Source organism: Lagopus leucura, unplaced genomic scaffold, assembly GCF_019238085.1.
Source record: "Lagopus leucura isolate 7727_CA_CO unplaced genomic scaffold, USGS_WTPT01 Super-Scaffold_100037, whole genome shotgun sequence".
In the NCBI taxonomy this organism is placed as follows: Eukaryota; Metazoa; Chordata; class Aves; order Galliformes; family Phasianidae; genus Lagopus; species Lagopus leucura.
In genome coordinates, this window is record NW_024962286.1 from 4,748,479 (window position 1) to 4,769,710 (window position 21,232).

The 21,232-nt window shown below is 46.9% G+C and overlaps 1 protein-coding gene across 4 annotated transcripts in view; it reads left to right on the top strand.

The window, feature by feature from the left end:
* SKI (SKI proto-oncogene) overlaps positions 1 to 21,232 on the top strand; it is a 96,803-nt gene that overhangs the window by 67,931 nt on the left and 7,640 nt on the right. For 2 of the 4 annotated variants that reach the window (XM_042883181.1, XM_042883183.1), the window contains 4 exons: positions 16,050 to 16,175; positions 16,673 to 16,788; positions 18,394 to 18,659; positions 19,577 to 19,878. In XM_042883181.1, coding sequence (XP_042739115.1) covers positions 16,050 to 16,175; positions 16,673 to 16,788; positions 18,394 to 18,659; positions 19,577 to 19,878 — 810 coding nt within the window. The remainder of the gene's footprint in view (positions 1 to 16,049; positions 16,176 to 16,672; positions 16,789 to 18,393; positions 18,660 to 19,576; positions 19,879 to 21,232) is intronic. The other 2 variants (XM_042883182.1, XM_042883184.1) reach the window with 1 other exon arrangement.

Here is a 21,232-nt window from a genome sequence, read left to right on the forward strand (position 1 = left end):
AGTGTCGTCACCAGCAAGATTTGGGGACAGCGGCCCTGGGTCCAGCGCCAGCCCTTTAGGAGGAAGACTGAGCCTGGGAGGGCACCAGGGGCTGCTCTGCCTGGTACCTGTGCTGCTGGAGCTTTGTGTTGGAGCAGGGGGCCTGCAGCTTGTGGAGCAGCAGTCTGGTGCCTCTCCTCTGATCCAAACCCTGCGTTGGTGGTGGGAAATGGTCCTGCTGAGCCCAGCAATCCTTTTCAGGGCTGGCTGTCAGCTGCCTTGAGGCTGCCAGCACTGCTGCGCTTCGGGGCTGTGGGCAATGGGAGGAGTGAGGCCAGGAGAAGGGCACTTGTTATCCTGAGGGAAAAGCCCAAGCTGAAGATGATTGCTTCTTCTCCTCAACCAGTATATGTATTTTCGGCAATGCAGTGGTAACAGTGAAAATTTCAATGTGTTGTATTTAGTTTTTATTTTCTTTACAAAATATTGGTGAAACGTTTCTGCTTGTGGAACTGGTTTATGCCTGGTAAAGGAAAAAGCGCAGTGATAGAGGTATTCCTGCAGAGTGAGGAGGCACAGATTCATCTCTGTGTGCCTGGAGATGTGAACACAGGATTTTGCCCTTAGCTTCTAATGAGCATCAGAGTCATTAGTACACTGCTGTCATTATAATGGGCTGCAGCTACAGAACTCGATGGGCAGTGCTGCACGGTGCCTCCTCGACTGTTTGAAATGCTTTTATTTAAAACTAAGCATGATGCTGGGGCCGTAAGAAGGGGTTAATTGTGCTCAGTCTCTCAGGTTAAACCTTGGCTGCTTGGACAGCCTTGTCCTTGCCCAGGTTGTATGTCTGCTATTTTTATTTTGCACCTCTGCAAATTTTAATCTTTGTTGTAATCATGCTTAGCAGGTGTGAGGCTTGATTATAAGCCAATAAAAAGAAGAAAGAAGACACGCTGCTGCCAGGTTGTTCCACCAGCCATGGAGCTGGCTTATTGATGAATGTTGGGCTCTCAGCCAGGCTTCCCTGCCTCTGAAGGCTGGGGGGAGAGAGGTGGTGCTTGTGCGGCGCGGGAACGAGCCAGACAGAAAAATTGATTGTTACTTTAATGTGATCTGACGTGAGAGAAAGTGGAAGTAGAGGACAGGAGAACTGCAGCCTCAGCACTGCGCTTGGAAGCGCTGTGACTTTACAGAGCAGGCTGGCGTTCCCTTTCTCTCCCAGAGATGGATTTGTAGAGTTCCTTCTAGGGAAGGAGGAGAGGAGGGAGGGGTACGTGTGGTGCAGCTGCACGACAGCCTCGTGCCAGACAGCCCTGCTGGGCTGCGGGGCTGCAACCTTGTGGGGATGCGGTAACGGAGCTGCAGGATGGCTGGAGGCACAGCTGTAGCAGGTACAGTGATGCACGCATGCAGTCAGGGTGGTAAAAGCCTTCAGGACTGTGTGACTTGCCACTTTCACACAAGGACAGCTGAGTTTGTGATCTGCACTTTTGATGCTGTTTCAGGCATTTACAGGTAGCACATTTTGGCAACAATGAGTTGAAAGTGCTATAGAAAATGAATGTGATGTGTGTGAGGCGTGCAGGTGGTGCCTGGGATGTTAACAAATCTTGGCCAGCCGAGAGAAGAGGTCTGGGAGGAAAAATGCTTAAGCATTATGCTTTTAAGGCAAAGACCGGTATGTAGAGGCTCTGATACTATTTACACTGATGTGGTTTAATGAAGCACTTGTGTTTACTTGATTTACGTGAAGATATTCAAATAGCATCAGTACCAGAGCCAGGAATAGAGCGCAGTAATCCTGGCCTTTGTAACTATTGGAGAGCTCTTCTTGCCCTGAAGCAGATAAACAGATCATTCTGCAAGCGTCAGAAGTAAGGAGGGGTTTCTCTTGCTTCTGTTTTATTTTATCTGTGAGTTGAGCATGTAGTTTCCAACAGCTAGAAATGAACTACAGAAAGAGTAAAGTTGAGGTTTCTCTTCTCGTGGGATTTTTGCCCAGCTTTAATATTAAGAAGGGGAAGAAAGAAGATACTAGTGTGAATGCTTTTCCACCCATCTTAAAGCTCCATCACTTGCATTCCACATGGGTCCTGACAGCTCCACAGCAGTATTGCTAGCAGCACATGATTTTAGTATCTAATCCTATTAGTCATGACCCAAGTCAGCCTTAAAATGGTTAAAAACACAGAAAGGGAGTGGGAGTAGGGTGTCAAGAATAGCTTGGAAGAAGATGCTATCCCACATACTGGAAGAGAGTTGGTATCTGGAAGGTGTTGCAGTGATACGAGCGAGGACAGACAGAAGCAGCAGGCTTACCACCTAAATGCTGCCTTCCAGCAGACTGCTTTTCAGAGCATCCTTTGTACATTTGGTGCAGGTCTTCCATTAAGATTGGAAGCTGCTGCTGTTCTCCATCTCTGAAAAGAATACCCATCAGTGCTGCCAGTGATTTCTGGTGGTTAGGATTAGGAGCCAGCATCTCACAGCCTTCCTCCTGAGCTCTGGGTTCCCTGGTGGAGTCACTAGGCCTGCTTTGATTGTGTAAAGTGAAGATGGGAACAGGGCTGGTGCACGTGGTGGCACGGCTCATTGGCTCTTCATACAGGCCATGATTGAGGCTGCTTGAAAGTAAGGCCTGATTTCTGAAATTAGTTGTCATTAGAAAAGTGGTTTTGGCCTTAATGTTTGTGACCGCTGCGTAGAGCTGTGGAAAGGCAGCTCCTTTTACGTTTCTTACTCCGTTTCTCACCACTCCAAGCATGCTATCGTGCTGTCTTTGGATGGATGAGAAGAACCGCAGACCTACAACATAGCAAGTGGAAAACTGGAGGAAAGAATGTCGGGAGCACTGACAGGGCTGAGGTAGCTGTGCTGGAAACCTGCAGTGTGTGTGTTGGAGTGGAGTGGGTGTCAGAAAGCCCACGTTCAGGGGTGTCTTGACAGTGTTAGTGCATTCACATTAAGTACAGCCCTTAATCCATTTGCATATTTTGATCTCTGAATATTTACCCATAGTTTTACACCTTATTCAGAGGAAAGGCAACCCAGAAGGCAGCAAATGGTAAGGTGCTGCTGTTTGCCAGAGACAGATGCAGCATCACTTCTGATTTTGATGGGGAGCGGGGGAAGGCTTAACCTTACAGCTATCCCTTTAAGGTTGTGGTTATAGTGCGGGTTTTAATCGCTACTTTGACCTGATTAAACCCTCAGCCACAGAGAAATCAGCTTACAGAAACATGTCTCCTGTTGAACCTGGGAGCAGCAGCAGGTCAAAAAAACAAGCCAAGCCAAATACCATTAGAAAAAATAAAAGCTTTAGCTCTCACAAATAGCATGGTGATGTTGCAAATCACATAGCACTGCTTTGCAACAGGATATTTCAAGTCTGTTGATGGTGAATATCCAAATGGAATCATGTAACTGTACTGTGGCTTCATCTCCCGCACAAACAGATTAAACCCATCCCGAGCATAAAACATAACCTGGATTTTGTTAGGTTTTTATTCTTGTGCCTTCTGCCTTTTAATATGGGGTCAGGAATCAGGTGTGTGTAGGATGGAGAAAGGGAGGAGGTACTTCCCTGGGAGTTGGGGATCAAATGAATTTTTAATCTTCTTTCAATCCATCTGCCCTCTTATTAAATTCTCCATCTTCTTTCAAGACATTATTCAAGTCTGTGCACAGGTCTCTTTACCAGTGTTAAAACACAAGAAGTATCCGACTAACGACTGTGGTGGTACCCAACAAAAATCCTTCATCTGTGGATCAGCAGTAGAACTGCATGGAGGAGAAAAAAAAAGGGGAGGTGGGTGGGAGAGGGATGAGAGAAAAAATCCTTTAAAACTAGAAACCATTTTCAGGGTAGAGTGAAAATTAAGACTTCCAAGGGACTGGCCCCATCGTGGGCTGAGTTCTGCCGATGATTGCGGAAGCATTTGGAGCCTCCAAGCCTCACAGTGATACCTGGCCACACAGAGAGCTGGGGGTCTTTTTTTTTTTATTTTAATGAGGAAGTTGTGAGGAGAAAAGGCATGTACAAGGCCAAACCCCAGCTCTGCCTGGAACACAGCGAGCCAGCTATCCTGGCAAGTCAGCAGCTAACAAAAGACATGAGAACGGCAAGAAGACAGAGGGCCCCAACCTATTGTTTTCCTTCTTCTTTCCAAATAATCATGACTTCCCTGACCTCCTGGCTTGTTCCCTCCAATGAGGATTTCAGGACAGCTGCTACCCTAACAGCTGAGCCAGACATTATTTGCCTGGCTTCCCGCAGTTCCTTCCTCCCACTTCAGCAGCAGCAGTGCGAATGATAAACTTCTCTCCCACAGAATTAATCTGTATTCTTTAATAAAGGTTTGGGATTCTATTCTGTGTTTTAAATAACCTTCCTTCCCCCTTCCTGAAATTTGCTGCTTTATCTCCATTGTGCTAACACTGTGTTCCATTTTCAGAATCTTGTTTCTGTACAGTAATGGCTCAGCCTTTTTCTTATGGAAGTTGACTAAACTTGGCCTTGTAGAGAACAGTGTTACCAGGCTGATCTGCACTTTCCAAACTGAGCTTACAGTAGGCAGGATGGTGCATTTATACCAGCAAGTTGTTATTTTCTTCCTTGAGAAGACATGGGGAGGCAAAACGTATCTCCACCAGGCCTTTTTTGCCCACTGTTGCTCGATTTCTGCATGGTGTGTCACATTCTCAGGCCTGCTTTTGCCCTTGAGTTAATAATTCCCATCCAGAGCCTTGCCCTGCTGGGTGGTGACCTTTGTAATACTGCATTGCTCTGCTTCCCGTGCAGGTCTTGGGCTTCGACTGATGTAGGCATATTCCATTAAACCTTGAAGTTAACCTCTTTTGTTTAGGTCTCATCTGAGAAAAATGGAACAGAGGTATCCTTCAGATGAGATAGGTTAAAGATTTGGTGGTGGAATTGGTAAAATGTAATTTAGTGTCTTATTGCTTGTGACTGCTTGTGCTGGCACGGAGTGTGATGCTGGGATACATTGTCTGCTTGCATTTCCATTACTGGTCTGTTACCTTTTGCATGAAATCAGATTCAAGAACATTACACGAGAGAGTCTTTTAGAGACTCATTTCCTTTGTTTTGTCTTGCTTTGTTTTTCATAGTTGTCATCCTTGTCTCTCTGTAAGAACAGTAACTGTGCATGCATCAAGTGCAGGTAGCTCAGTGAGTGCCACAGTCTAGCATGTGGTGTGCATGCATGTTGAGTCATCCAGGAACATTCAGCAGCACTGCGAAGACCAGCAGCACAGGAATTGTTGCCTAGATTTGTCTTTCTGAAAACGACTGGTGGTTTTGTACCACCCTTCCATCTGGTTTCCCATGGGGGATGCAGCCCTGTGTTATCAGGATCCCTTCTGTGCCTGACCCTCCCTTGTTTCAGCCTCGGCCATTAGAAGATCACCCATCCCTGCTCCAGGTGGCTGCACACCATCTCTTTCCCTGAAGTTTTCTCACTTAAGGTCATTGCACACAGGCTGTGTGAGAACAGGGTTGAGCACAGACCCCGTGCGCCTGCTGTTTGTGTTCCCATCACCCAGCTCTGATTGTCCTCCTGCCCCAGGGATGGTGCTGTGTTTGCTTTGATAGAGTGAGGGCCTAATTCAGGATTTGCTGTGACCTAAGATTTGAGGGTCAGGCGTTTATTGCTGATTTATACCACAACTTTCACCACCAGTGTAGCACAGCTCTGCTCTTCTCAGAATACAGAAGGCCACAACAGGGGCTTATGTGAGGTTTTGCTTCGTTTTGGCTAGGCTGCTATGGTGGCTTTTCATTCTCTGCGTTATAGGCTTCATCAGTAAACTACAGCTCACACCTGGGGCTGAGGCTTGAAAGTTTCTGACAAAGAAAATAAAATCAGAGACTTTGAAGCCATCATGATACCAGGGCTGAATTTCATTTCACTTGATTCCCGTGATGTGTTTGATGGAATGTCAGAGACTTGTGATGGCACAATTCCCCAAGAAGGAAGAAAGGCAGGCTTAGACTGTTGCCTTGGAAATCTTGCTTACTTTGCAGTTCGCATGTCAGTTGTGTTGGTGATAAGAAGAGAAAAGCCCATCCCATGGTGCAAGGAAAGGAAAAAAGGGAAATGGGGGAAGGGAGGTCAGTGCTTGTGGCTCCAAACCTTCTCTGAACTCCTTTCCTCGTGTTTCTGGTCTCAGGCTGCAGGCCAGACTCTATGGTGGTTTGTAATTAAACCCTAATTGTGGAGGTTCTGCGGAGTTCTCATTGCCTACCGGGTCAAACTGAGTCTGGTTTCTATCATGAGATATTTCAGTGCAGTTGCCCCTTGAGGAGGTATGGGAACAGACAGTCCATTCATATTGAACAGATGATGAAGGCTTAAAAAACCGTTTTTGTCTATTAAGCTACGGCTAAGATATTATGAAAACTACTTAATAATGTTCCCTAACATTTATACCACACTATTTTCTTACTTTAATTTTCCAGGCAATTAAAAATAATTGAAAGTTACTGCCAAACCCCCTGAAGATATACTTTTTGTTTCAAATAAGCTTATTTTCATACTTGTGAGGTCACCAGATATTTATTTGACCGTCTTTATAGGGGTCAGACACATTACACACACAGAGAAGGATGTGGAATAGAACTCACATTGTAACACAGAAGTGAGAAGTAAGGGGGAAAAAACAGTGCTGGTTGTGCCTGGTGGGTGTTCGTATCCATTACCTGGGCACGACAGACAGGACTCACCGTGTGTGTGCCAACCAAGCCCTAAGTTCTGCCGTGCACTTAAGCACTTAAAACTGTGCTTAAAGCCTGATAAGTTTAAATAGATGTGAAGGAGAGGTTGGGTGCTTTGGCAGATCTGGAGGATGACCTGGGGCCAGCAGATGCCCTGGGCAGCCCATGCTGGTGGCGCAGACCCCATTCTGGCATCCCAGCCAGCCTCTGTGGCACTGAGGGAGCAGAGACAAAGCAGGAATTGCAGTGGTAGATAGAGGCTGTACGTAGTCAGACCTCTCTAATCTCCCATCCTATTAATAGTCATAGCAGACACAACCCATGTGGCTGCGCAGTCACGCTGCACTGCAATATTGCTTAGCCAGTTCTCCCCCTAAAGGCTTAAAATCTGTCACGTTACACAAGAGCTGAAAGCCTTCTTGTGGTGCCCCAGATTTTCACCTCCTGTCCATCCCGATCCCCTCCCATTTTCCCCTTCAGATTATCTTTTACTGCCTCCTTTGGTTATACAAAATGAAGTTGTTGAAATACATTGTGACTCTACCTATAAACATCTGCACATACACTAAGGGCATTTTCCTTTAGAGCTCTTACCTGCGGTCAAAAGGTGAGTTTTCTCAGAATTATAAAAATGGGTCCAATTTGTTGTGTATGGAATGAGGCAATTTGCTAAAGGCTCAGTCTGCCATGTTGGTGAGCGTGGTGACCGCCCCGCTAAAGGACACGAGTCCTTTCCTATCTGTACTGCGTGGAAAATGCTCCAACTAAAATGAGCTCTGGATGGACTGCTCACCCTGTGGAGCTGAAGGGCTTCTCCCAGGCAAAGCCGCTCTGGCAGGAGGATGTGCAGCGTGGGTTTGCTGGGCAGGGTGAGCTGAAGGGCCGTCTGCTCTCTGCCCTCACCCCTCAACTCCACATCTGGTGCCCGCAGCGCGTGATGCTTATTTCTGAAGGCAGCAAAAGAAGCTTTGGAAGTCTAAGACGGTAATTGGTTGTCTGCCTTTATCCTCAGAGCTCTGGGGAGGTTTCAGAAGTAATAACTGTTACTTAAAGTAGATGAGCTTCTTGTGAATTTCTTTGAATTGTAGAGCACGTTAGTTGTTGGGGACTTAAGGAAGCATCTGCCTGTCTGTAGCTTTCAAAACATTTTGTAAGCAAAGAATTAATTTTTTCTATTTCCTATATATATGGGTGGTGAGAATATAGGCCTCAGAAATTGTGTCTTTATAGAAATGGCCTGTCTTGATGGAAAAGGCACCAAGAGAAAGACCTTCTTGATGATTTTGAATGTGTTGAGGATCTAACTCACCTAAACCCATTTGCACCTGAGCTGTCCTTAACTCTATGGTCGCTGCTCAGCTCCTTCAGTCAAAAAATGCAGTTGTCTTCATCAGATGCTGAAGGGAGCAGTTCCTGCAGGAACCAGGGAGATAAATGGGGCCTTGCACCGGTTTTTCACCAGGACTAGGGGTTTCCATTGCACTTTGTCTCATCCTTAATAGGATTTGGAACTATTAATCCGTGATCAATGAATTGACAGTCTACTTTCACCCATTTGCTTAATGCAGGCTGGGGCATCAGAACGGGCAGCTTGGGCTCTGGGTGAACATCACTGCCACTGCCCAGGAGTGTTACAGCCGACTGCAGGTGTTCTTGTGCTCCATCCCGTGATGTGACACAGGCTGCCTCTTACTCAAAAGTGTGAAGCTTTCCTGAAGCAGCCTCCAACAGATTAAACACAAGTGAAAAATAAACTACTGCAGCCCTTGGGCAGTGCTGCTGTTGTGCAGCCAGAAGAACCCAGGTATCTCCTTCTTTTTCTAGTGTACTGCTGGTTCCTGCAACGACACCAAACTGGGTCTGCTGACAGAATGCCTTTTTGGGACGTGGAAGAAGGGCGGGGAGGCAGAGCAGGTTGTCAGTAAAGGCCCTATAAATAACCACAGGGAAGCACAGAGCGCGGTGCAGACGAGCAGGGCTGCGTCTGCTGCGCTCCGCTGGCTCTGCAGCCTTAGAAGTAATTTGTCACGACGTGTCAGACGGCCGGCCCTGGCGCGGGCTGGCAGCAGGCCCTGTCCCCCCGGTGCCACATGCGAGTGCACACGTGCCAGGCGTCTGCAGCGGGGTGGCAGAGCGACCCGGCGGGCTGCAGATCTGGGCTTAGTGGGGACGGGGCTGGTGGCTGCTTTTCCAACTGAATTGTCAGAATGTGTTGTACAACGAGCGCTGCCCGGTGCTTGGGGCTGCCTGGGGGAAGCTGTGCTGCAAGGACGCTCGATTCTGGCAGGATGGGTCTTTGTACCCAGCGTGTAATATAACACGTCCTACCAACGGCCATAAAACCTATGGCACTGGGGATCCGAATTGAGCACCCAGAGTTGGCTGCTGCCCAGGTGCTGCCAGGAGCTTGGTGCTTTCTGTCAGCCCTCTGTGGGGTTTGGCACCGTCTGGTCTGTCGTGCATCAGCTGGTGTTTGAGGGAGAGCAGTGCCTGGTGGGGCCGGTATTAGTGGAAACCTCGGGGGGAATGCTTGCCCTTTTATGTAACATTTGAAATTAAAATGAGATTCTTGGCGGGCAGAGTGGACATGTCTCTGCAGCACAGGAACCGAGGCCTTGGAGAGAGCTTGAAGCTGAAACCTCAGTGCAGTTACAGCAAGAGATGCTGGTTTCATTTCAAAGAAAACACCAAGAGAAAATTTCATCCACAGAGGGCTTTTTAATTTCCAGAACCATGACCCCACAAACAATTCAGCAAGGACTGGGCAAAGCAAAACCTGTTTGTAGAGGAAATTTTGATTTTCCTTGCTGAATCTGATGGCAAAGCTCCCCTCGGCCTCAGTTACGAGAGGGGCCGGACGCGGGGCTCCTTCCAGCTGCCAGCACTGCCTGGTTGTGTGCAGGCACAGCCCTGCTGCGTGCTGCCCTCTGCCAGCCCCTTTCCTCTGCTCCGGGGCGCGCTGCCAGCAGCAGGCAGGGATTGGGGCCCTTTTCCTCTCCAGTCCCGACCTCCTTGCGCCGCTCCCCATTGCTGGCTCAGCTCAGCTGGGGAAGTGGGAGCTGAAGTTTTTGTTTTGTTTTAAACCACAGGGCAGGGAATTCTTTTCAAGCCATAACTTCTAGTTTCCACTGGAAGGGCAAAACAAGCTCTTAGCCAGTGGAAAAGAGGCTTCCAGTTGCTCTAACCAAGAGCCAAAACCCAAGTACATTGCTTAGCAAATAATCAGCTATCTTTTCAGATGTCTCTTCAAAACAAATAAAAGTAGAAAAGGAAGAGAGAAAATCAGAGCAGTGTTTTTTTCAGTGGACTTAACTGCTGATTCGGGATGCTGACGCTGTGCTCATACCTGGCATGGGCCTCGACCTCACTCCGTGTGCCTCCATGGCACCCCGCTTCCCAGCGCAAGCACTTGGGGATCAGGAACACTTTGGGAAATGCCCATTTTGTTGAGCAGCTGCTGAAGAGAGTCAAAGAGTGGCTGTGGAAAAACTCAGCGATTGTAGATTTGGAAACTTGTAGGGTTGAAGAAGCTGGGTGGTTTCACGGCATTTGAAGGGAAGGAGTGCTCTCTGAAGACACTTCTGTGGTACAGAGGATGTTGTTTTGGTTTTCCTTCCTTCCCCTGCCGCTCCGAAAATGTTTCCACCTTTCTACCGCTCGGTTCCATGTGATTGAATTGTCTCTTCTTCCATTTGGCTGTCAGGCCTGAGATTTGAATTCGTTTCTCATCAAGCTGTAAGAATGGCGAGAAGGGCAGATGGCTGGTTTTGCTGGGAACTTCTCCTTGGGCCCCCGAGTTAACAGCCCAGGGATACTCAGCTTAATTTCTGATGACAAAAACGGGTTAAGCTGAATTGCCTAGGGCACAGTGAGTCCTACTACGTGAGTGGGGCAGGCTGTGTGCAGACAGCACAGCAGTGTGGTGCTGGGGCTGAGGGCTGCAGCAGTGCTGCCAGGCCTGCCTTGAGGGGTGGGCTGTGTGCTCAGAGGGCAGCCGGGGTCTGAAACCAGCATGAGTGGTTTGCTCTTGCTCCCTTTGGTGAGGTGTGTATCTGTGTGGTTTTTCTTTGGAGAGATGCAGATAAATCCCAAAATGTTGTCTTCTGCATAGAATGAGTAAGTTATCTTTTATCTGAATTTGGTGTAGTACAAAGAAGAATATGCTGAAGTTAGTTTGGTGTGAGAATAACCAGTTTCCAATTGTTTAAGATGAGCATGCTGTATCTCCACACATTCCTAAGACTCCCTGCCTGTGTCCATAGCACCCTGTCTGACAGCTGGGCAGCTGCGTTCACCTTGTTGCCAGAGCAGTACGAGCTGCCCTGTGCACAAGATCTCCCTTTGGGATGGGCAGCACGGGGTCAGGGGAAGCTGGGCTCCAGGCAGGCTCATACTCTGTGCTGTGCCTGATAGATGTGCTCTGGAGAGAGGTAAGGTGACTGTGATTGTGTGTCCCCAAATGGAGGGGCAAAGTGGGAGCATGTGCATCACCAGAGCTATGAAAAATGGGATATTGGGAAGCCCTCTGTTCTTTTGACTGGAATATTTTTACTGTCTAGCGTTTTATTCTTGACACGTTTTTTGAAGTGGAACAGAATTAGAGTTAGCTTCCTAGGGGAGGCTCAACTGGTAGCAAAACTTGGGGTCCCAAGCCCTTCTTTGCACGTGCTCTGCCCGTGTCCTCTACTAAACCACCTGTCTTGTCCAGCTTACCCAAAGAGTAACATTAGACTGATAACAGGTGGTAGGTTGGCCCTTCATAATTGCCACAGCCTCTGGTGCAGGTGTGTTCATTGCAGCAGGGCCTGCACTGCTCTGGAGGATATGCTGTTTCAGGACTTTGCCTCAATTTCATGTTCCCTTGGGGTAAAATCTGAGCTGAGCTGGTCCAGAGCAGGACAGGAGAAGCACACCAAAGAGCAAGCAGGTAACGGTTCAGCAGAGACTCACGGGGTCAGTGGGAGACCCTGGGCCCTCAGGCACAGACCTGGTGAGCTCAGGCTGTGCCACAAGCAGGGCTGCAGCACCCAGGTGCCAGCAGGGCATTCTGTGTGCTCACCACAAGCGCTGCTCTTTCATTTTTAATGTGTTCTTCGGATGTCTGACACGTTTTGAACCCAAGCAGTCTATCTCTGGGGTTTCTGCACATTGTATCAGACCGGCGTCTGGTCTTGTGGTTTGTGCCTCTAATGAGAAAGCTGCTTGATTTTCACAGCCAGGCGAGCATCAGAGGAGGCAGGAAGCCCCACCCTTCCTCCTGGTGTAACCGAACTCAGCTGTTTGCATGAACCCGTAGCAGAAGCGATAGCTTGAACAAATGACAGCATCTATCTATAGACTGAGAGCCCAGTTTTTATTTTGCCTATTCTGGGTTTGCAGGCTTTTTTAGCGGTAGGGTTTTCAGTTGAGATGCTTCTGACTTCCACGAGAGGTAGAAATATGAAATTGAGTTCTTCAGCTTCTAGATATTTCCCAAATTCTTTTTCTTAAGAGACTGAAATACAGAGTTCTGTGTATTGGGATAGCTTTTGAGGACATCAGATCAACGGTGAGGATGGACAAACCTTTATAAGGATGCTACGTGGGGACTTCTGATGCAGGAACATCATTTCCAGCCAGTGAGCACAGGAGTCAGCCAGGCTGGGTGGCAGCGAGCCCGTGGTGTTCTGTGTGGTTCCACTGACTTGGCCATTCTGCAGCATTTGGCTGGCACTCAGCTCCTTCCCAAGGGAGCACTGTCCTGTTCTCAGTGGTCTTAGCTTATCCCCTAGTGGATGGCAGCTCACAGCACAGAGCGGCCCGAAGATGCGGCAGTCGCTGAGTGCAGCAGAGCCAGGAGAGAAGGGCTCAGAGAACACGAGCCAGGCACCCAGCCCAGCCCCTGCAGAGCTGGAAATAAGGTAGGGGAAGGCAGCAGATTGCTTCGGGAGTGTATTTGGTAAATCCACAGGCACCAGCAATCACATCCGTGAACAGCCCAAATCACCAAAGCAAAGCATTTTGTTCTGGGCCCACCTTTGCCTTCTCTCACCCACTGAGCTGGCTGTGCCTCCTGGTCAGCCACTTCCACCCTGATAGTGTGTGCCAGGGAAGGCAGTCAGAGAGGTACGGGGTCAGAAATGCTTTCTGCTGGTTTCGTGCTTTGTTACTGTATTACTGAATTGAACCAGAAAATTTGATCTGACATGTCCAACGTGGCCCTGGTTGGCTGGAGGCCAAATTAGGCTGCTTATTATCAGTTTGTCTTAAAAGGGATAACATTGAAGTTCACATGCCCGAGTTTCCCTTTGGAATTTACTTAAAAAATAATAATAATAATAAAAATTAGGGAATATTATAAATCTTTCCATATGTTTTTCCCCCTCAAAATGTCATTTGCTTTAGAAAACAACAGTCTGAAAGCTTAAGGAAACGCTTCACATTATATTTCTGGGCCCACTTTGTATCAGTAAGTTTCTTTTCTCTATGGATTTCAGAAAATGCAGTAACTACTTTGCCAAATAAAAGCCTGGTTGGTAACAAGTCACCAAGTTGCTTGGAATGGAAGAGAAATCAAGGAAGAAAATAAGGAAATATTTATTCTGGTTTTGCAGGGTTTGGTTTGAAGTTTTTGATGAGTCATTTACAAAAGATGGCAGAAAGTTGTGTGAAGTGCATCCGTGGGATGGGGTGTGCAGCAGGCAGTGCAGTGGGGCAGCGACCCCTCCTGTGACTGAGGCTCCTGGGCACCTACCTCCGTGTTTTGAGGAGCAGCATGGATTGCCTGAGCGTTTCATAGCGTGTGAAAGCGAGAATTTTGGCACTGCTGAAATGGAACCCAAAGATTGTTTTAAGCGTGTGGTGCAGGATGTGAGATCTGCATAGATAGAACGGGGCAGAGTGGAAAGAAAAGTGTGCGAGGTCATCACAGCAGCTCAGGTGTGACTGAGTCCCATTGGTGAGCTGTGCCACTCGGCACCAGTTTGTTAGCAGTGCTGCTGAGCCCTGCGATGGGAGATGAGTGTTGGAGCTGTTGAGCACCTGTCTCCTTTCCCCGTTTTTTCACCTTGTTTTCATCTCTTTGTGGAGAGGGTAAAACCGTTTCCCCCCATGCACACATTTACTGCTTTACTCCTCGCAGCATCCCACGCTGTCAGATCGGTGCTGGCTCCTGGCAACAAAAGGTTAAGCATCCTTCCCACGTCTGCTGCTTTTTTTGTGCTCAGAGCCCTCCTGAACCTCGGATGTCAGCCTCGATTTAAGAGAAAAGAAGGGTGACGGTGGAGAAAGCTGGAGAGGAGGCACGATTTCTTTAAAAATGCAAATGAGATCATTCTAGTTAAATCTCTCCCCTCCAGCCCCTTCTGAACCCGCCTCTCCCTGAGCCGCTGCTTGACGCTCGGTGCGGGGACGAGTCCGGGTCCGGCTCCAGCTGGGTGGTGCCGAGGGGCACGAAGGCAGCGGGTGGGGGGAAGGAGGCTCTGTGAGCCCCACCACCTGTTGCCGTTCCCATTCCAAGCCCCCTTCCTCCTCCCCGCCCTCCAGCGCTGCTCCCCTCCCCACGCCGCTCACCATCCCCAGTGGATAGGGCTGGGATCGGCAGTCACTTGCCAAATACCTTTCGAATGCTGTCACTAATTCTGCACAGACAGCATCTCTGAAAGCAAGAAACAGATCTGTTCCAGTGCATTGTCCTGTGATTTCTACAAAAAGCATTCAGAAATGCCTTCTCTCGGTTGGGTTGGATGGGAGGTGCCGTAGCCAGTGCCGGAGTCAACCCTAAGTGAGCCTGAGGCTGTGCTGCAAGAACTCTTTGCAAATCCATCGAAGCTGGCATTTAGCACTGGTACGGGCTAATTTTGTACTTGCGGTTACACATATACACACCCATGTCATTCTACTTCATCTGCTACATATGGAAAGCTGCCCCGAGCTCCAGAGTGCCAGGGAATGTTTTACTAAAACCTCCAGACTTGGTTTGATTATGTTGCTATGCACACTGGGCTATAGAAGCCCTAGGAGTGTGCGTGCTGCCAGATGAACTGGCATGAGCTGGATATTCACACTGCTGCCCTGCTTCCATGCAAGGAGCAGGCTGTTCTCGTACATGTCAAAATTTCCTCCTAATTAAGGTGTGCAGAAGGGATGGAATTGCTCTGGTTTCATTGGCCTGGAAGTCAGCTGGGAGTCTGAATCAGTGCAGTTTAGCAACACTGCTTCAGTTCCTCGTGTATTTGGGTAAAAGTCACCATTTTCAGGTGTGAATAACAATTTGGAGAAGCAGTCTCAGAATTCCCAGCTTAAGATGCCTTGAAAGGACTGGTTTTCAGAAAGCGAGATGCTGACCAGTGAGGTCCTAACCTTCTATCACCATCCATTCCTCTCCTTGAAGCATTCTGGGCCCTCAAAATTCTGCCATACAGGTGTGTCTGTAAAAGGAGCATAACTGCTTGTGTACAAAAACTGAAGTGAGATGTTGGGCTGGGAAAATGTAACGCAAAGATGAGCTACTGGTGGTTCTTCAGCATGGTTCTGCCACCTCACTTAGAACCAGACTGATGGAAACACAGAGCTCAGAACTGCGAGAAGAAAGACGAGAAGATGGAAGAGAAAGCGAGGCAGCGTGTTGCTCTTGTGATTTGTAGCCATGGTGCAGAGCAAGGTCCAGAACCTTCTCCCTCCTTGCCGGCAGACGAGTTTGTACTGGCAGGGCTTCAAGCTGGTGTCCCCAGTGCACCAGTTAAACCAGTAGTTACCAATTTTTTTGCAAGCCACTCTGGGACTATAGGAATTTTATTCCTTCACAGTGTTGAAGGAAAGGGGTTTTGCTTGCCAAAGGGCTTTCTTATGCTTGGGGATGATTTATGGGCCAAGCTGAGCCACTTGTGGAAAAGGCAAAGCAGCTCTTGGCAGCACCCCCAGAATCCACTGCAGCTGTGGGGTAGTGAAGTCATCGGCATAACAACCACTGCAAACAGAATAACAAAGTCTGTTCTGTTCTCGTTTAAAATAATCTTTCCAGTTCAGCAACCACATTAAAACTTACCTTTCTGCATACAAAAATAATAAAAGGCAGATACTTCTTTGCAACATGGTGTGAATGTCTCACATTTCTGCCTGTCACTCCTGCACCACCTACGCTTTACCTGGGTGTTTTAAATGGAGGAATGAAGCCACGTTATGTTGTAATTTGTGCCTGTCCCATGTTTTCACTCCTTTGTTGTTCCTAAGAGTTAAAAATGCAGGCAAAAGTGATGTTTCTTATATTCAGATACAAAATTTGCTTTTACTTTATATCTTGTTTCTAAACTGATTGCAGAATTAATAACTGTCTTTGATTTTTTCTCTTTAGGTCCCTTCAGATCCTCCTGCTTCCAAGAAAACCAAAATAGATGACTCTGCTTCCCAATCTCCAGCTTCTACTGAGAAGGAAAAGCAGTCCAGTTGGTTACGGTCCTTATCCAGTTCATCTAATAAGGTGATTGCTGAGTATTTTGTAATCAAAAGAGATAGAATTAGCGTGTAACATCCCTCTACCAAAACCAGAAGAGTTAATGTGAGAAAGACCTTGCCCAGGCTTTCTAAATTAATCACATTTCTATCCTTTTCCTAGCAAGCATTGAGCTATGCGGTCCTCCCAATTTCCTTGCCATCTTCCAGTGTTCACTGACCTTGATTGTGCTGATGGAGTAAGCAATTCCTTCATGCCTTTGAGGTACAAGAATCCTGAAACTCAGGAGCCTCATGTGGTCTGTGCAAACCACGGATAAGTTGTTGGCAAAGAAAAAAACATGGGCTTTCTCATTGGTAGAGTTACCTCTTCCAGTGGAACCCGCTAAGCCAGTAGGCCTTAGCCAGTGGGGGAGCAGCTTTAGAGATAAGAGAACATGAACTTAACCGAATTATTAGTGCCCTGTTGGGAATAATTCTTTTTAAAGATGTTTTGTACTTATTTTTTGTTCTCCTCCTTCCCAGAGCATTGGCTGTGTCCATCCCCGTCAGCGCCTCTCAGCTTTCCGGCCCTGGTCCCCTGCTGTATCAGCAAATGAGAAAGAGCTCTCAAGCCATCTTCCTGCATTGATCCGAGACAGGTAAGGAGCTGAGGGAGGAATGGGGATGGCAACCGTGGAGAGTAATTGGTGAGCAAGTTGCTTTATGTTTGCTGCATTGCATTGTTTGTTAGTTGTTAGCTCACCAGTACTGGAATAAAAAGTATTTGCAGCTGCAGTGTTTTAGTTAGCAGAAAGGAATCAAAAATATTATTGGTGTTGTGTGCACTCATTAATTGTGTTTGTTAAGTAGGCTCCCTTAGGTGAAATGTACCATAAAGATCTGAAGTGATGGCTGCTTCCATGAACTTCAGATGATTTTGGGGAGCAGTTATCAGAAGTTCTCAGGCTGTTTAAAGAAAGATTGAGTTCCTCTCTTGGGGCAGTTGGTAGGAAGCAGCCAGCCATTTCCAGGTGACTGCTGAAGCACTGCCTGGTCAGCAGGCTGCCAGCCCTGCTGTGCCCCTCCTGTGCTGGCAGAAGAGGACGGAGGTGTGAGGACAGCAGCACAGCCTGCCCACCAATGGCAGGTGGCTGGGGGAGCTCATGGCAGGAGAGCCTGGGGGAAACTCCGGGTGTGAGCCCTGTCAGAAAGCAAGCTGGTGCTGTTAGCTGCTCTTGAGTAGCAGCATGATTGAACTGCTGCAAGAGTGAGTCACCATCCGTAACAGGAGGGGCTGCTGGTGTCACAGAAAGCATCAGGGCAGTCACACGTTCCCTTGCCAGCCTTCATAGCTTTCAGTCTGAAAACCCTTGGTGCCAGATTTCTGCCTCAGGGTAGTGGTTTCTTTGGAAAGTTTGATGGAAGTTGCCAGGTGTTGTAGTGATGTTGGGGAGAAAAGTGTTTTGCTGCTGTGATGAACAAGTTTCTTAGATGGTGTGGGGGTTTATTGAAAAAAAATAGGGGAAAAAAACAGAGGCCTACCATCATATCCTTGCCTTTAAACAGAATTGTTGAAGTAGGCTGGGAGAGAAGGGCTGAGCAAATATCAGAGTAGGACTTTGGGCACCTGAAGTGTGGGGAAAAAATACTTAGACCTTCAGCAAGTTCCCCTGTTTTAATAGGTAACTGAAGATACTTTGTATTGTACATGCTGAGTTGAAGCTGCAAGGCCATCTTTGATGCCTTTCCTGCTACATTCTTTCTATTTAATGTTACAGTATTACTTTCTTTAACATAGTTATTTTTTAATGTGGTTTTATGTGCAAGTACTCAGATGCATTCTGTGTCAAGAAAGTAAAGATGCACAAGGATATACTTCTTGTCTGCTGTGGCCTTTGTAGGGAAGTTGTTTCCAAGCTTACAAAACATTTATGGATAGACAGAACTAAAGAAGTCCAGTTAAGAAAATCAATAATGCACAAAGACCGTGGGGAAGCAGCATCATTTTTAGACTCTGGGAGAGCTTGGTACTCAGAGTACATGATCCCTCCTGACCTGGATGGGAATTAGCAGTAAAAATCCCCTCCACATTTAATCGAGTACTTAACAAATAGACAGCCAGATTCTTAGCTGGTGTGAATCAGTGGAACTTCACCATCACTCCAGTCAGAGTCTTGCAGTTTCAGTGTAACGCACGGATGGGGAAGGCTTTTAAAGTCAGGAATATGACTCTTTTCTCCTTCCTTTTGCCTCCCCCTCTCAAGCAGTTTTTACTCCTACAAAAGCTTTGAGAATGCTGTGGCTCCCAACGTGGCCCTCGCACCTCCTGCCCAACAGAAAGTTGTGAGCAATCCACCCTGTGCCACAGTGGTGTCCCGCAGCAGCGAGCCGCCCAGCAGCGCCGCACAGCCACGGAAAAGGAAACATGCTGCAGAGACCCCGGCTGTCCCAGAGCCAGTGGCCACTGTTACTGCGCCTGAAGAGGATAAGGAATCAGAAGCAGAAATTGAAGTAGAAACCAGGGAGGAATGTAAGTGTATATCTGCCTTATTTTGTTTTATTTGTGCTCTGTTTTCCTCTGGTTAACCTCCAGGAGTTAGCTCACAACTCACAACTCTGTTGCGTTCCAACATGATTCTGGAGGCCTGATACCTCAATGGCACATTAAGATACAGTTTTTGGTACTAATGAAAAGTTTGTAATAGTGAAAAATGAGAATGGAATGTAAATTGAGGGAGTGTTCTCCTGGGGCAGGAACAGAGGTGCATGAACAAAAAGTATCTGAAGCACAGGGGTCCACAAACCAAGAGATTTTCATTAAAACAGACAGCCTTTAGTTAAAGCAGGTTGGTGTTGTGCGGAGGTGAACGTAATGTATGTGTAGTTCAGAGCAAAGTCTTTGTGGTGTATGAACACATAGCCCACAGCAATGCACACACACTTCTAAGCATGGAATTTTATATCAGCCAGAGAGTGCAGTTGTAGTTTCAGAGCTACATCCATGCAGCTCAACACATAAGGCAGGGATCAGGAGTTGGAATGCTCTTAGACAGTACTGACATCTTGGGCCCCTCAGTGAAGGATGAAGATACTACTGTTGCCTTACCAATGTATCCTTTAGAGAATCCTGCTGCTGATCTCAGTATGTTCAGTCCATACCTGCTGTGTAGTTTTGGCAAAGTAAGAGGGTCTGCCCACTGAAAATGTGAGGATCATGTAAATTTGTGATGTAAGACAAAATCACAATTCAAGCAAATAAGTTGGTTCTCTATGATACCCAGGTTTGCATTTTCATCACACTTCAAAGTATAAAACAAGTATTTTCTTTCTTCCATGTTTTCATTGACTACTGACTGTCTCCTCTTTAGAAATGGGGCTCAGCATATTTTGAGTTACATTTGTTTTCTACATTTTTTTTTATTAATTTTAGATGTTTCTATTTTTCAGTCACCTCCTCCTTATCCTCGCTCTCCTCCCCATCCTTTACTTCATCCAGCTCTGCAAAGGACATGAGCTCACCTGGGATGCAAGCCCCAGTCCCAGTCAACAGTTCATATGAGGTTGCAGCACATTCTGACTCTCACAGCAGTGGGTTGGAAGCTGAGCTGGAGCACCTAAGGCAGGCCCTGGACAGTGGCCTAGATACAAAAGAAGCCAAAGAAAAATTCCTCCATGAAGTTGTTAAAATGAGAGTGAAGCAGGAAGAGAAGCTAAATGCTGCCTTGCAAGCCAAACGCAGCCTACATCAGGTAATGTTGAAGAAAAGCTTTCTCTTATCGCTGTCTGCAGATGCTCTTCCAGATAGAAACCATTAAGTTGTCTCATGTTAGAAAGAATTGCCTCATTTTTCCCAAATAGCAACAGCCTTTACTGGAGAACGTTTTGTAAATTCAGCTGGGAAACCAAAGTATACAGGAACCATTCTTACTTTTTTTTTTAAGCTTGCCACCTGTTTTTGCTTTAGAGTATAAATCCATGGTTACCAAAATCAACATTTTTCTTTTACTGAAAAAATCTTCTATCCCAGCACAGTTTATTTTATTTTAATCTCACTGAACTAGAAACATCTCTGTCATTTTGGAGCTTTTACTCATAGTTTAAAAGATTTTCAAAAGTCCTGCCATTGCCCAGCTGCTGGAGGGAGGGGTTCTTGGGAGACGCCTGCCCAAGCTCTCATGAAGAACTGAACTGCAGCTCTCCTGCTTCATCCAGTGGAGAAACTCCTTATTTCCGTAAATCCCAGGTGCATCAGGAAGTAGTCAGACAAAAAAAGTTGGAGATAATGTGGCCATTATCAAATGACAGTGGCTGCACAGAATGGTGGGTGAACTTCTATTTTATTGGAGATAGGGCAGAATTAGGACATAGGAATGCAGGAGAGCACCAGATTAGAAGCTTTGCCTGTCCTCTTTGAATATTGTTTGTGGAGCTGGAACCAAGCTAGAAGTGTAATCCATGAGATAGCTGTGGGGTGTCAGCTGTAAAGCAGGGCCCAGGGGACAGAGCACTGGTATCTGTACCACTGGTCAAGAGCAGGTGGATGCAGTCTGGCTTTTCTTTGAGGAATGAAACAGAAGACAGCAGCTCAGGGACATAATTTGTGTGCATCATCACTGCTGTGTTAAAAACTGGAAAAACAAACAACTCAGAGTCGAGATTTTCTACTAGCAAGTAAGAGGAGGTGAAAAAGTTAGATTGTGAAGTGCGTAGATAGGATCACAGTTAGAGTTGTAATGAAATTTACCAACTCAGATTCTTGCAGAGCTTTGTTACAGCAGAGCTCCCTGCGCTGAATACTTCTTATGTGCAGATGGCTTGTTCTGTGCAAGCTGCAAGTCAGGTCCTGGAGAAGGGAGACTGAGCACTGTCTTTTCCACAGAGCTGCTTTTTTTGTTCATCACTTTGTGCAAAATCAATCACTTCATTCCTTTGCATTTCAGTGAATCTGCTTCATGTTATGCATTTAAAATTAAAAATATTTATATGAAGTATTTAAGTATATATACTGGAAGCTAACTGCTAAACTTGTTAACTACATACACAGTGTATAGTTAAAGTAAAATAGGAGTTATATCAGGTAAGTAAGTGATGAAGCAGCAGAAC